Source organism: Mauremys mutica, chromosome 3 (assembly GCF_020497125.1).
Source record: "Mauremys mutica isolate MM-2020 ecotype Southern chromosome 3, ASM2049712v1, whole genome shotgun sequence".
NCBI classification, from domain to species: Eukaryota; Metazoa; Chordata; order Testudines; family Geoemydidae; genus Mauremys; species Mauremys mutica.
Window position 1 is genome coordinate 74433635 of NC_059074.1, and position 16338 is coordinate 74449972.

The following is a 16338-nucleotide window of genomic DNA, read 5'->3' on the forward strand; positions in this document are numbered from 1 at the left end:
AAAATCATAGCTGTAGGCTGTTAAAATTTTGTTACTTGTATAATTGACTTATTCAAGGTAGAAATGATGAATGCTGGTTGAGCACACATGCACATGATGTTGATTATCTATTATTATTCCTCCTCTTAAATTAAGGAATTAAAAATCAAGTTAAAATAAGAAAAATATTAAGTATAATTTCTTTTCAATAAAACAAACTGGTTAATTAAAATAGCTAAACAAAACAAGACACTGATTCAGCAAACTTGGTCATGGGAGCATTTTTTAAAACCCCTAAACTTTTTTGAATATAACAAGAGAAACACAGAAATGTGATATGTATAACTTTGTACTGCGATAAACAAGGTAACTTTCCTTTCTGGTAATAAATGTACTGTATTCCAATAAAATCTTAATAAAGATATTGCAAAAACATCCAGAACTTAATCTAATAGTTTGCTACATGCAACAACAATACTAATCAATTTAGTTGTGGTCCGAAGTGAAAATCTACTTGTTTACAGGTTAAACCATTGTAAATGCAAGTCATTTGAAAATTTATAGCACATTCACTGATCAGCAGAAATTGTTATTCTTTTTAAAATACAAGATTTGCAAGTTCATCACACACGCATATTAAATTAGAAAAACTAATGTTTCAGTTAACTATTTTTCATATGTCTTTGTACACAGCCTAATTATTCCTTTATGGTTATTGCCCTATTTCAAAACTCACAAAGTATCAAAACTAAAACCTCACAAAAAAGGAAACTTCAAACGTGGAAAAACTGAAATGGCTATGAAGAAAAGAAAGAAAGAAAAGGATATTATTGGAACTACTGGAATATGGCACCTGCCGAGTTAAAAGATTACCATACCTTCCTTTAATTTGTTTCCAAGGATGGGTTACATTGCTTTCCATTGCTTCTTTCATCATTTGTGCCAAAATACAGAGAAAAATTAGGTAACTGTTGCCGGACTTATACATGTCAGGGCTCTGCTGGTCAGAACAGCAGCTTTTCACCAATTCGAGCATAGACAAAGGAGTTTTACTAACACTTGCTAGACCCTTCAGACCAAGCCACGGAATGGTGAAGGAACTATTCTGGAAGAAAAATAAAGTAAAGGCAGGAAAGAACATTAAGTGCTAAATAACTATGTAAATTCCTTCATACAAACAACAAAAGGCCATCTTCATATCACTACTGCCACCCAGAGCAAAACGCACTGTCACTGTGTACAGAAATTCTTTAGGAAATCTCACTTTTCTCAGCCCTGAGCACAAATGATAATGGAGGTTAACACAGCCCCAAAGTTCCCCCATGACATGTGCAATATCTATAAACTGAGATTTTCAGAAAGAATATTTTTTGTTACATGGTAGCAATTTATAGGGCATTTCAACCCATGTTGAGCTAAAACAGATTAGAACTTTTCCACAAATGTGACTGCTATTTCAAGTGGTTCAGAGCATAAAGTAATTTCTCAGATAGAGGGGTGCACACATGTAACTCTCGTTTTTCACATATGCATTTACTAACCAGATTCTTGCTGTAATACTCCCAGAGTATGGTGACAGTAGGTAGATTCAAGTCCCAGAAGCTACACAGGGTCAAACAGCACTGAAGATGCATTCGTATCTGTTCCTCTAACACAGCAGCCTTATTTAAAAAAAAAAAAAAGATTTTGCTGTTAAAAAAACCACCTAGATTACAAATAACTTCAAGACTTCCAGACTGCTGACAATCATCTTGTATAAATATTATTTCTAGTTATATACTATTATGAGCAGTGAGCTAGAAAATAATATCTGACAAATACAGCAACAGTCCTGTGGCACCTTACAGACTAACAGACGGGTGAATACCCACTTCGTCAGACGCATGTGGTGGAAATTTCCAGAGCCAGGTATAAATATGCAGGCCAGAATCAGTCTGGAGATAACAAGGTCAGTTCAATCAGGGAGGATGAGGCCCTCTTCTAGCAGTTGAGGTGTGAAAAACAAGGGAGGAGAAACTGCTTTTGTAGCTGGCTAGCCATTCACAGTCTTTGTTTAATCCTGAACTGATGGTGTCAAATTTGCAAATGAACTGAAGTTCAGCAGTTTCTCTTTGGAGTCTGGTCCTGAAGTTTTTTTTGCTGCAGGATGGCTATCTTTAAATCTGCTATTGTGTGTCCAGGGAGGTCGAAGTGTTCTCCTACAGGTTTTTGTATATTGCCATTTCTAATGTCTGACTTGTGTCCACTAATCCTTTTACGTAGGGATTGTCCAGTTTGGCCGATGTACATAGCAGAGGGGCATTGCTGGCACAGACAGAGAGACCAACACCTACAAGATCTTCACCAAGCATTCTCAAAACTACAATAGCCACAAGAGGAAATAAGGAAACAAATCAACAGAGCCAGACATGTACCCAGAAGCCTCCTGCTGCAAGACAAGTCCAGTAAATCAGCCCCACTCTGAGCAGCGTTTGCCTTCCTCCTTCTGTGTTTCTTTGGCCGAATTTTCAGGGTATGCCTCAGGGTCGGCCTAAGGAGTGATCCTCCACCAAACAAAAAAGGAAACAGTCTCTCAAACTCAAAACCAAAGGGGGATACCTTTCCCTGCCTCCTCACTGGGGCAGGGTGTTGTCCTGTTTTCCCCGCGATGTCAGTCCTTCCCCTAGCAAGCACTCGGGTTTGGATGTTTCCCTTATGGGAAGAAGCACAACTCTCATCCTGGAGAAGCTTATTTCCCTGCTGCCACTAGCCTGGCAGCTGCTTGGCTTGTCTCTCTCTCCTTTTCTCTCTCCAGAGGAAAGGTTTTTAAAGGCCGCAGGCAGCCCTTAATTAATTCAGGGGTCCCTAATTGACCTGAGGTAACCCCTTCTCAGCTTGTAGGAAAAAGAGCTTTTAACATTCTAGGGCTAACATATTGGCCTTCTAGGATCCTCTTACAGCCGTCAGGCCTGACCGTGTCCCATTGAGCTTCCATTGAGTAATGTGACAAAGTGATGGGTGGCCTAGCTACTGGTGATGAGAAGCAGCCAGGGAACAGCTAATCTAAAGGGAATGTTACTCTCGACATTGCCAATAACTTAATGTGACATTTTGCAGCATACATTACTGCTGCTCCAAACAGAAGGCATTTCCCTCTCTGCAGCATGTCTGCAGAAGAACCATGTGCATGAGAAGATTGTGGGCTTGCCACTGCCACTATGACACCTGTGAGGTTTCAATATCCCTACTAGCTCTGGTGCAAAGAAGGGAGCATTCTGTTCATTTACCACTGACAAGATTCCACCCAGATTTGGGCCACAGTATAGACAGAAAAAAAAATCCAAAATTGTTTTTAACACATTGACAAGTCCAGCCTGAAATTCTGGTCATTGTGAGATTACAGTGAAATTGTTCTATAAATGTAGGGATGTCTACACGAGGATTCTACTGCATATTTCTAAGTGACCAAACTCATGCAATATTAAGAATAATTAAAGGAGCTATGGGGGAAAAAAGGAGCAATAAAAGAGTACCTTCCTGAAGGGGGGTTCCAAAAGAGGATGGAGCTAGGTTGTTCTCAGTGGAGGCTGATGACAGAACAAGGAACAATGGTCTCAAGTTGCAGTGGGGGAGGTCTAGGTTGGCTACTAGGAAAAACTATTTCACTAGGAGAGTGGTGAAGCACTGGAATGGGTTACCTAGGGAGGTGGTGGAATCTCCATCCTTAGAGGTTTTTAAGGTCCAGCTTGACATAGCTCTGGCTGGGATGATTTAGTTGGTGTTGGTCCTGCTTTGAGCAGGGGGTTGGACTAGATGACCTCTTGAGGTCTCTTCCAATCCTAATCTTCTATGATTCTATGAATCCAGGACCCATCTTACTATTTGAAGCTTTGAAATATCTTGCTGGGGAAGAAGAGAAATGCCTGCCCATCCTACAGATAAAGGTCATGGAGTTATTTCCTCCAATTCCAGTCCCACTGCCAGTCCTTGCATTGCATTGCGTAGCTCAAGTAGCTAGTTGTTTTTCTTGGGCTTCAGACCAGCCCCATTTCAACCTGTGATGCTAAAGTAGATATGCAGATTAAAATTCATTAAGTCATACTTGACTCCCTGAATCAATACATCCCTGGGGAAAAATATTATTTGCCACATTTTATCAGAACAGTGTGAGCAATCAAAGAATTCATTTGCAATAGACTCAAATTCTGTCTGCCTTCTCTTCCTATGTGCAACTAATATAGCGTACATGGTGACCTGGCAGACTCTCAAACTTTACAAAATATCATATTTCTAAATTAAATTAAAGGGTGAAGCAGGATTTTCATTTGTAAATCTGGAAAAAGGATATTCTCAACAATTTATATATGAATGCATGTGAAAACCCCCACAGATGTTTGCATTCTACTTCAATGAGCCCAACACAGAAAATTTTTGGGGAAATACTTTGTGAATTTATTAAGTATAAGAATAGATACAACTTTAGATAATGCTTTCCCAGCCAGAAGGCCGTGAGGAGAATTTTTGTTTTTTCATTTAATATAATTTTACACATCGATAATCTCCATAAAAGAAGACCCTGAGAATAAATCTAATCTGAAAACTAAGATTCTTCAACCATAACAGTTTCACTCTCCTTTAGACAGAGGAGACATTGGAAAGTGGGTATCTTGCATATAATGCCAAGAATTACAACAGGCCAAGGTATTAGTTTCTCTAGACATCAATCAAGTTGCAGGACTTGTTATACCAAGGACTTTAGGAAGAAAATAGTGTCCATTCTTACAGCCATATTTTTGCCCACAGGATTATATCTGGGACCTAGCTTTAAAATTCAACAAAAAACAACATTGTACTCTTCTTTGATTTCAGACCTTCATTATCCCAGTGTCCAATATTACATTAGAACAGACTTCTACTACAGGATATACATTGTAGATTTTATCTCAAATGTAACATGAAACCGTCCTCCAGACTTTATATATCACTGGGTATCATGCACTCTCCATTTAGGATTACTTTTTTTGTTTAATATGAACTCCTGTGCTAGAACTTATGAGGGGTTCAAAACCAGATATAATCAAAATGATAGTACTATCTAAACATCTCCCCCCATCTTTCATATGTAACTAGTCTCCTTAGCTTATAAACTCTTGATAGTAAGGAGCATGTCTTCTTTGGCATTAATACAGCACTAACTACCTGGGGACCACCACGCTGATATGAGCCCTGCAGGAATATAAATATTAAATAATATTAATGCCCAACCTCCCAGATAAATGTACCACATGAATAGGATCTCATCACTGCTTCTGTACTGCCAACAGATGACTGGTTCAACTCTATCGAGTTCTTAAAGATTATTTTTTGCAGCTGCTATTATAGTTCTCAAGAGTTCTCTGAAGGATGGGTATGTCTTTTCCTTTGTCCAGTAGGAATTACCAACTGTGACGCAGAAACCACTTGGTGCAAACTTGCACAGGGGTCACAGGGATTTATAGGGATCTCCTGTGTCAGCTATATGCACACAAAGTATGGCATGTAAAAGCCGGTAGCCCACAGGTCATCATAACCATTGTGAAATATATGTATGGATAAAAATTTGAGAAGTTATGTATCTATACTGAAAATTACATTCTTAAAGCTTTGGAGCTAAGGCAGGTTACCCAGAGGTGACATGCCTTGGACATGATCCTTTCAGGCAGGGGGTAACAGATGGTCTATTCATTTGTTGGTTGTCTGCTTCACAATACAGGCCTATTTGCATACTGAGTCAGGCGCCAGTCAAAAGGTTATCTAAGCTACAAGAGAGAAAATTTACAGAAACAAAACAAAACTGCAAGGAGGTGTCTTGTTTATGAAGACAAATAAAGACTTGTATATCTTTGGGGGGCAAAGGAACACACTGGGTCGTTTGCCTGTCTCATTAAAGGAAGATCATAGTTATGAAGTGCTGCAAGGACTTTGAGTGATCATCACTCGACAAGACATGAGAATGCCTAGTTAATTAAGTCCAGGCTCTAGAATGCATGCTATGATTTTATTTCACATGTAACCATTTGTTCCAATACATCTACCTGCTATTACTTGAATCTCTATGCTTTGTTAAATATAACTTATGTTTATAGGGAAACCAAGTACATCTAAGTGCTGTGTGTTAAGTGGAGAGGCAATCTGGGGCAGAACTGGTGAACTGGGCTATACTGTTTCTTTGGAAGCAAATCTGTGAATATTGCAAGTGTCCAGTAGACCAGGGGCTGGACACAGAGACATGCAGAAAGCTCGAGGGTTGTGGTGTGCCAAGCACTAACCTGCAGGGGCTCATGGAGCCTAGAGTGGAGTGGAGCCTTGTGTCGCCAGTGACCGGTAGAGTTAGGAAGCTGACCCACGTCAGGCACAGACAGGCTTCCTCATGCTAAGGGTGAGGTGCCTCACAACTCTTGATACCCCCAGGCAGTGTTACACCAACAAAGTGGAGTAATTTGAGGCCAGGCCTGAGCAGTTAATTCCAATAGCTTTATTTTACCATTTTCACAAACAACACTATCCACCCTTCAGTCATGTATTGGCTTTTACTACTACAGCACCTGTTCCTCCATTTGATTCTGCTCCCTTGATCTGCCATCGTACTGCACTTCTCTCCTTCCCACGCCTACATTATCTAGTCCTTGTGACAGTTATTTTAAATATACCAGAGGATAACTCAAAAGGTAAACACAAGGTGGCCATAGGAAGACTGGGACAGCAACAGTGAAGACATACACGTCACAGAGTCTGTTGGTGAAAAAACCTCCTTCATAGGTATTATTTTTATTGGGTTTTGGGTTTTTTTGTTGTTTTTTTTTTTTACTGATTCCACACACACAATATTGAACAATCCCATAGAAGTATTTTCCTACACAAAGCTAGCAGCCATTTAATATTAAGTAATGAACCACTTAAACAGAAAATGATCCAGCTGTTGTCTTAGACCATTGTCGGTGACCTGAACATATCCCTAAACCATTCTGCAGCTTGGAAGATGGGGTTTTCCTTCTGATAGAAGAATTGGGATTTAGAACAATGATCCACAAAGAGCCTCTTACGGTGTCATTATTAACCTTGTTAAAAAAAAACAAAAAACCATGACATATCTGATGGTGGAACCCCAGCTATTTGGAATTCTAAACTGTCTTTCATTCAAAATTTGTTTAACAAGCACATAAAAAGTTTCTTCTACTTTACCTGCATTTTTCTTTAAAAATAAAATCCTACAAAACATTAAGCATTCACAACAGAATAAGAACATTTTGTACAAGATGTCAATAAAACTAGCATTGTCTTCTTTGCCTTCAAAAATGCTGGTATAAAAAGACAGAGCAGAGGAAAATGGTTAATAAGATAATACCAAATGTTAAGCATCTAATTCCCATCACAAATTTCTCTAGTTTCTCTCACAGTCTTCTGAAATCCTTGATGCATCTATAATGTACATATTGTACTACACCTCTGATATGGATGCAGTTATGCACACTTTAAAATGTTCAATAAACCATGAAAATAAGAGAGTTAGTTTAGTATTCTGCCAAATGACTTCTCTAAACAAAAACAGGTACATCAACATAACTTTCTCATAGCTAGCAGGATTACAGATTAAAACCATAGATACTAACATGAATTGAAATACAGTTTACAATTTAAATTAAGGTTTGAGGATAAACTTCCTTTGTCGATGTAAGTCAATTTTTACAACGTATGACCCATTTTTATATTGACTACATTTACATATTCAAGTGTTTAAACAAAATCCAGACAGTACATTCGCACCCTGCACACATGCCTCGGACAGATGTTAAAACAAAGGTAAAGCTCTAATAGATTTTCACAGTAGGACAGAATTAACAACAACAACAAAAATAGAGTCCTCTTAGATGAGATTGGTCTTCATTCAGCAGCCATGTTATCATACTCTAGGACCTCTCTCCAACATTAAAAACAGTTACTATTAGCACAGTTTAAATACAAACATGGTTGTTGATACCCTGCCTTCTCTAAGCAATGTAGTTCATTGTTTTTTTCCCCTCCGAGAGTTGTTCAAGCAAAACTTTGCAGCACTGCCTGATTATAGTCTACAGCATAATATCTAGCGCCATTAAAATATATTTCTCTTTTTCTTTTCAGTGGTTACATTAGAGCTGTGCTAGCAACAACTGTATTTGTGAGAAACACTAAACCCCTTATTATGGCTTCAACCATAGTGTAGAGAAGGCCCAAATGAAAAACCACCTTTCTCTTTCAACCGTATCATATTTCGACATGTTTTTCTCTCAAGTGGGATCAAAAGGGAAATAATCAGCAGGTTTATTCTTATTGCTTAGTATGCAGGTAGTCTTACGCACATAGAATTATTTTTGTAGCTGTTGTCGTTACAGAAATTACGGTTTGTACCACACAATTTAAGAAGACCTATACAGAGCTGCAATGTAACATGTTTAAACATTTGAAGAACAGCATATTTAAAAGCTCTTTAAAAGGAGGTCAATTCTGACCTCTGGGCCACGAAGCAATGCATTAACAGCTCTGCAGAAAGAAAAATGATAAAGTATGAAATGAGTGCTCAGAAACTAGAACCTTATCAGGAAGAGTTTGATTCAAGCCTGTAAGACAAATTGCTCAGCAAGGCAAGTCACCTTCCTGCTGTGATGAGGATATGGCTGAATTTTCAATGCAATGACTATCTCTCCCATCATGTCTCCTCAACTTGATAGCCTTACATTCAGTGTACAGTTTACATTTTCTAAGCATCCAGCTCTTATTCTGAATACATCTTGTCAAAGTAGCCACATGCACTTCCAGGATAATTATCTTTTCCCTTTATCTGACAATTTAACATCAAGCACAACCACTTTAAAGTAACTGTAGTTGCTAACAAGAAGCCAACTGTACACTCTTAGTTCAGCTACATCAAGGATGTTCATACAATCAAAATAAAGAAACTAAATTCCAAAGACAAACTTGTTGGTTGGATACTTTGCTTCATGTGCTGCATGCTTCTCAAAAATCACCCCAACCTCTATTCTTTATTCCTCCCTGTACTTACTTGAGCATCAGTGGACCTTTTCAGCAGTTCTTCCACAAAATTCCAATTGGATTCTACTTGTTTCTGGGAAGGAATGGTTGTCAATGTTAAATATCGGTTTTTCATAGTAGACATTATATAATATTGTAAAACATGAAAACAAGAGATTTCCTGAAATTTTCCACTTCCTGAAAGCATTTTGCAATAGTTGTTTAAGAGTCCCTTTGCATTTATGTATGCAATTGATATTTCCCCCAACTTTAGGCTATTTTCACTCTCAAAAATAAAATTTAAAAAATGTGTCTTTATTTCTGTCTTTATAGCATAAGTGTTACTCTAACCTTGTCAGGAGATTGTATTTTATTCCTATGCATAGCTCTCAGACAGTCACCAAAAATTAGTAAAGAAACAAAATGTTTATGCTATTTGTACATCAATCCCTCTAGCGACAGCTTCCACATGTAATAAATCTGTATTACAGTTTCTCAAAAGTAACAAAAAGATCAGCAGCCCTCTAAAATGGAAAGGAGGGAAGCAAAGTACAGACTCATTCTTCTCTTTCTTTGCAAATCTTTCACTAACTCATTTTACCAAGGTCAAACAGCTGTTTAATGCTAATAAGTGTCAGTCAGTACCAACTTGGTCCAGAGTATAATCTGTTGTCTGGACAAAGTCCAGCTCAAAAGATTGTAGGGTAAATCAAGCAAGGATCATAATTCATCACCTTCATGTCTGACAAGATTGATGGTTGTTTCAAATGGGCATTCAGATCACTTCTACAAAGCAGAAGTATTGAGTGGAAAAAAAAAGTTTAGACTAAAAGACAGTAAAGCTGTTTAAACATCTGGTTATGTAAGGTGTGGAAGAAAAGGGAGACATGTTTTTATAACCAAGAACATCTGCCAATAAAAATGTACATATAGATTTCTACCACAAACTTAATTACTTAAAGCCCTGATAATCTCTTACTTCTTTTATCTGTGCTACAATATCCACATAGAGGATCTATGTAACCTTATTTTCCCATTACTTTTCTCTTCTTCACTCCTCTGTTGAATCCTGTCTTTATCTAAATTATAAACTCTTTGGAGCAGATGGCCTTTATAAATTTGCACAGAGTCCGGCATAATGGACCTATGATTGGGGTTTCCAAATGTAAGACGAAAAAATAACTATCCTCTCCTACTTCACATGACTATGGTTCAGTTCAGTGCTTATCCCAGCTAAGAGAATTTTAAATACTAACTCATGTAAAGATATACTGCTGTCTACTTTTCAACACTAATATCATTTGACAGTTTAGCAGATATCACACTTTTGCATGACAAAAAAACTGTTCAAAGGAACTGCTGATGAAGGTAGTGGTGCTGGTTCTTCACAAATTAATACTAGAGGTCAGGGGTGAACAAAGGATGGGCCTGCAGGAGAGGAGGACAAGGACAAATGAACACAGAACAGAAAGGAACAGCAAAGGGGAAACATACTCCCATTTTGAAAGGTAAAGAGAGATGTCATTCTGTTAGGAAGAAGAGTAGGTAAAATGGGCATATATTAAGGCATGAGGACAGTAGGAATGAGGACAGTAAATTTGCTTAGGAATAAGGACAGTAAATTTGTTGCCTGAAGTAAGAGAGAAGCAATAGACCCATTAGGACAGATCTACACTGGAACAAAGATAAGTTTAATTTTAAAGGCTTTTTATATAACAATATAAATATAAATATTAATAAATGTTTCCACTTCATATTTGGCTCTTATATTTTAGACTTTGGTATTATTTTGAACACCAAACAGAGAAAATTGGAAAAGTAAAATTTTGGTTTTTATGAACCTCAGAGAGCAAGCTGGTTGAGAATTTTCCTACAAAAACAGATTTTCACCAGAAGATGCTGACTTGTCAACACTGAAATGTTTCACAGAAACAGTTTCAATGAACTTCCAATAAAACACAGGCAGGGGTCCATTGCAAACCTGCCTGGTTTCCTGCCAGCTCACCTTGTTGCGGGGCGCAGGCTTCCAAGGTCCATGGCTCCAGGGCAGTGCTGCCTCAGAATCAGGGACCTCAGGACTTCCAGGGTCCACAACTCTTGGACACTCTACCATGCAAACTTCCCCAGGGCAGGAGATCTCAGGGCTTTGAGGCTCCCTGCTGCACAGCCGGAGAGACTGGCAGCCCTGAGTATTCCAGTTCAAGTTGGGATTGGCTCCTGACTCCTCAGCAGGGAACCTGGAAGCCCTGATAACCCCAGCTTAAGCCGGGGCTCTTGGGGCTCTTACTCTGGAACCTGGGAGCCCTGGCTCCCAACTGGGTGAATTGATTTAAATCACCAATTTTAATCACGATTTCAATCAGCAAGCAAAAAAAACTGATTTAACCCATCAGTTTTAGTCATGGTTTGCATTTCTACTTTAGACTTATTTTTCTATAGAAAGGTTGATTCTCATTGGCTTGTACTTGTTCAAACATGTTGATCTGCAATTAAATATTAGCCTATAGAATAAATTTGGTCCTCCTTTTTGCTTACCAAGAAGATACATCTATACATATTTATTTAAGCAATTATATAGCTTAATTTACACATACTCAGTTTCTTAATTTTTCATCATGTTAGAAAATGGTCAGTGATGCATTTCTTATTTACTATACTATTAATTTTTACTTGTGATTATTTGTCAAGCCCTATTTGGATGGAAATTCAAAGTTAAACAAACAGCATTTTTATTATTAAATAAAGCTACCTTAAATGTGATGGATACACATGAAAAAAAAAGTTTAAATACAAAACATGTTTTGATAAAACTAACATTTATTAAACAAACTAAGTATTGTCCATAATTAATTAATTAAACTGATTGTTCCTGGTCATCAAGTCGATCAAGATTTTAGAACTAGTAGATCTCACTCTTTCATACTTCGTTTTTATTCATAAACTGGTACAGAAAAACAAGCTCTTACTTTTTCTACTCCCAACAGGTTTCTTAACTTCAAATGAACAAGTCATTGAATTGAACTAACTGAATAAACTGAAATGAAGAAAAAATTCCCTCAGCACTTGCAGCAGAGGCTACTGCTGTCAAAAGCTGGTTTAGCACTTTAATGCCTGATTGCAGAGGCTTAGCAAGTAACTTCCACCATTCAGTGGTTTGACTTTCTTTAAAATTTAGCAGCAAATATGTACTGCTTAATATTATTTATATATTTTAAATTATTTTAATAGATTACAATATAACATAGCTTGCCAATTTATTTTAAATAAGTTTAAAAAATATTTTAAAATAAAAAAAATCATTTTTTTAATTGGTTTTTATCTACCCTACCTACCAAGCTCCAAGGTTTCTGGCTCAATTTTCAGAACCATACATTCTGATTATTGTTATGCAAAAAACCTGTTATTCCAAAACATAATTAAATTTTGTTCAGAATTTCCCCAAAAATGGAAATTCCAGCTTTCAGCCAGCTCTATTAAACACATCAAGATATCTGTCCAGCCCAGATTCACGGACAGTATATCAGAAGCAGCACAGATAGCGTCCCATAGGCAAAGTTCACACCATAAATATATAAGGCTTCTTAAAACCAGAGTCCAAATAACTGTTGGGCGGGGGGAAAGGGGCAGGGGAGATTGGAAAACTTCTTACAGCCAAAATCAAAAACAGAAAAATCACCAGGTCTCCTTTACACTACTTCCAGGAGAAATCTAGGGTGAAATCCAGGGCCTCCGTAAAAACTGATGCTAAAATTCCCACTGAATTCAATGTCCAAGTTTTCGCCCTTAGTCTCTAAGTCAGTCCAAACTCAGAGGGAAAATGACATCCAAAAACCCAAACACATTCCCTCTTATGGTCTCAATTTTCTCTGCTCATTAAGAGAACTCATCTCATCTGAATCCAGCTAAATTCCCCCCCACCCCCATAATTGCATTCCTCTGTTATCTTGGCAGTGAGGGGAGACAACTGTTTAAAATCCATCCCTGCCAGCCAATACGTAGTTTCTACACACCTCATTCCAAACCCAGTGGCTCCCAAGCCAAAAAGATTAGTCCTGAGACTGGCAGAGTCCAGTAATCATCAACCATACCCATCGTGTAAGCATTCATCATGCAGCTTAAAGCCAAAACTTCAGCTGCAACCTTTGGAGTCCATCGGCAGCAGCTTTTCCAGGTGTAGACAAAGGTGCTCTCTTCTCCTAGCTCACCTGGCAGAGCTGTGCTAAACTTCTCTGCTGGAAGTCACTCTTTTCATATCTTATACAGCACTCAGTTCAGACAATTCAAAGGCAAAAATCTCCAGCCCCAAGTAATTCTGACTATATTTCCCTAGACTACAGCAGTATTAAAATTGACCCCTGCAATGTTCAAAAGAGACGATTTTTCTCTCCAAGCCCTATTTGGTTTTTAAATGTATGAAAAGTACTTTTCAGAATAATGTGGCGTGGTCTGTGTTTCAGTTAGAGAAAATACAAAAATAGGCGGACTGTGCACCCCTCTTCACTCTGAGAAATGAAGACTGGATAGTTCCCTATATGGGCAACAGAGGAACTGGACACAATTTTCCTGTTTAAATCTACATCAGGAGTTGGCAACCTATGGCACGCGTGCCAAAGATGGCATACGAGCCAATTTTTAATGACACGCTGCTGCCTGCCCCGCTCAGCTCGCTGCCGAACCCAGGCCATCAGCGGGCTGGGCGGGGCCAGCAGCCAGGACCTCGGCAGGCAGCAGCATGCCATTAAAAATCTTGCCCAGCCCAGGTTGCTCTTCTCTGCCCCCAGCCCACCGCTTTCTCCTGCGGGGGCAGGGTGTAGAAGGCCTGGTCTACACTAAAAAAAATTATGTTGGTTTAACTCCGTTAGTCAGGTGTGTGAAGTACCCACACTCCTGAGTGGTGTTGTTAAGCCAGCCTAAGTCCCCATGCAGACAGTGCTCGGTCGACGGAAGAATTTTTAAGGTAAAAAAAAGTCAAAGGTGGACTTCCGGCAGTGGATTCACTTATTGTCCATTAATCATTAGCAATTCTCTGCCTTCCTGCAGAGGAGTAACCCCTCAGGACTGAATTAACGTTTTGTACCTGCGTAGCAGACAACTGATAGTATTCAAATAGGGCTACTGACAATGTTTTTTTTGTTTGTGTTCTTTTTTTTAATCTGGCATCTCGCACATTCTTCACATTGATCATGAAATTAATCTAATTAAAGATTATCATGATGCAGATGCACAAGGGGGGCAAGTTAAGCTTCCACAAGCAAACTTAATCCTCACACTTGCTAACTTCTGAGTGCTTGACTTTGCAACCTTAATATTCTTTTATAGTAGTTTTTGTGGGTGTAGTATATTCTGTGTGCCTGTGTCGTACATGTAATGCCTGAGATGAATGTAAATCTTTCTTACTTATTAAATTATCATTAAAGTAATGAAAGGTTCAGACAAAATTATAATACTCCTAGAAGATTCTAAAATATTCAGTCTGCTTTCGAGGACAGATGCATTGAGGTCTTCTTAAACCACTATGCAAAAATCAAGTGCTCACATCCTGACTCAAACCTTTGCTTCATGAGCTGAATTGTCTTGATTTACTATTGAATAACCCCTGTGCTCTCTCCCACAGACCAGCTCCTGAAATAATGGTGATCGTTTCTAGATCTTAAAGGGTGCTGTGTCTAATCTTTGGCCAAAGGGAAGGAATACATGCTTTGGGTTTGTAAACTGGGAAAGATATTTAGAGAGAAAGACGATCTTAGTTCATCTCACTGCCTCACTTTGACTGTGACACTTGTTAATAACAAGGCTGGAAGAAGCCCAAGAAAATATACCTAATTTTCCTTGTCTGCCAAAATGTCTTCAACATGAGGGTACTCTGATCGTATCACCCTTCCCATCTCTCCTTCGTCCTAACTGCACCAATTGACTGATCCTACACTTTGGACAACCTCCACTTTCCCAAGCACCCATACCTTTTGTCTCCTTCAAAATTGTCCTTAAATCCTACGTGGAGCCTTCCTTTGTTGTTTTTTATTATTAGCATTTTGGTAGTGTCCAGTAGAGCTGGCCAGGAAACATTGTTCTTGTCCCAAAAGGTTTTTTTTAATTTTTTTGAGATTTCCAAAAAATTTCCTACCCATAATTGGGACAAAAATTCAAAATTTCAAATTTTTGCAAACCAAAAATCTGAAAAATAATTTGGATCAGGTCAATTGAAACATTTCATTTCAATAATTTGTACAAATTTTGTTTATATTTTGTCTTTTTATTTATTTTACTATACATTAAATTTCAAACCAAAGTCATTTGGAATTGAAAACGAGAACTTTTTCATTTTGAAAATGTCAAAACAGGATGTTTTGACAATCTGAAACATTTTTTTAAAAAGGTTTCAAAATGGGAAGTTTGTCAAAACTGCCTCTTTTCTGCAAATGATTTTGGTTTAGGTGAATTGGTTTTTCCAACAAAAAAATTTTTTTGGTCAAAATTGTGTCTCCAGCTTTAATGCTGAGAGGCCTCATTGAAGACTGATGCCCTGTTCTATCTGTCTAGGTACTTATATGGCCCCCATTACTTTAATGTCTCAGCCCTCACAATCTTTAATATGTTCATCCTCACAATGGCCCACTATGAGTTAGGGAAGTGCAATTGTTCCCATTGAATAGATGGGGAGCTGAGGCACACCGACACTGGTGGAGTAGAGAATTGAATCCTGGTCTCCTGTATCCCATGTTAGTGCTAAGTGCTGGACTATCAGTCCCTCTTTTTGGGCTTGGCACCATAGATAGAAGTAAATAAGAGACAGTCCATGCCCCCAAACAAATTACAATCTAAATAGACAAGACAAAAGATAGAAGAAAGGAAGTATTATCTTTATTTTATAGCTAGGGAACTGAGGCAGAGAGAGAGAGAGAGAAAGGTCAAAGAGGAAGTCTGTGGCATGTTGAGATGAGTTCCTGTCTGCATCCTGTAAAACTTGCCCATACCGGTATTGCCCTGGCCTCTTCTTTTGTCATTCAGTGTTGAACGCATTCTAAACCAATATGCATTTCCTCACCTTTTGGGGGCGAAGCCAGACTTTAAGGCACCTGCTCCCCTACATGGTGTAAACTTTGCTTGTGCCAATCAGAAACGAACACAAACAGGTTTTGGGCCCCGTCCCCTATGACACTTCTATGATGTCATTGTGGGTACTTTATGGCCTGCCTGCCATGTGCAGGCAGAGAGAGGAGAAAGAAAACGAATCCTGTGTATACCCGTGTATTCTGTGTATACCCGTGTGTCCTGTGTATACCCGTGTGTCCTGTGTATACCTGTAACCGAGCCTGATCACCTCGAAGCCTCTCT

At 38.5% G+C, this 16338-nt stretch overlaps 1 protein-coding gene across 2 annotated transcripts in view; it reads right to left on the reverse strand.

The window, feature by feature from the left end:
- Positions 1 to 16338, reverse strand: part of MMS22L (MMS22 like, DNA repair protein) — a 146526-nt gene that overhangs the window by 88470 nt on the left and 41718 nt on the right. For both annotated transcript variants that reach the window (XM_045010667.1, XM_045010666.1), the window contains exons 11-13: positions 9035 to 9097; positions 1521 to 1640; positions 858 to 1084 (exon numbers count right to left, since the gene is read on the reverse strand). In XM_045010667.1, the coding sequence (XP_044866602.1) occupies positions 858 to 1084; positions 1521 to 1640; positions 9035 to 9097 (410 nt within the window). The remainder of the gene's footprint in view (positions 1 to 857; positions 1085 to 1520; positions 1641 to 9034; positions 9098 to 16338) is intronic.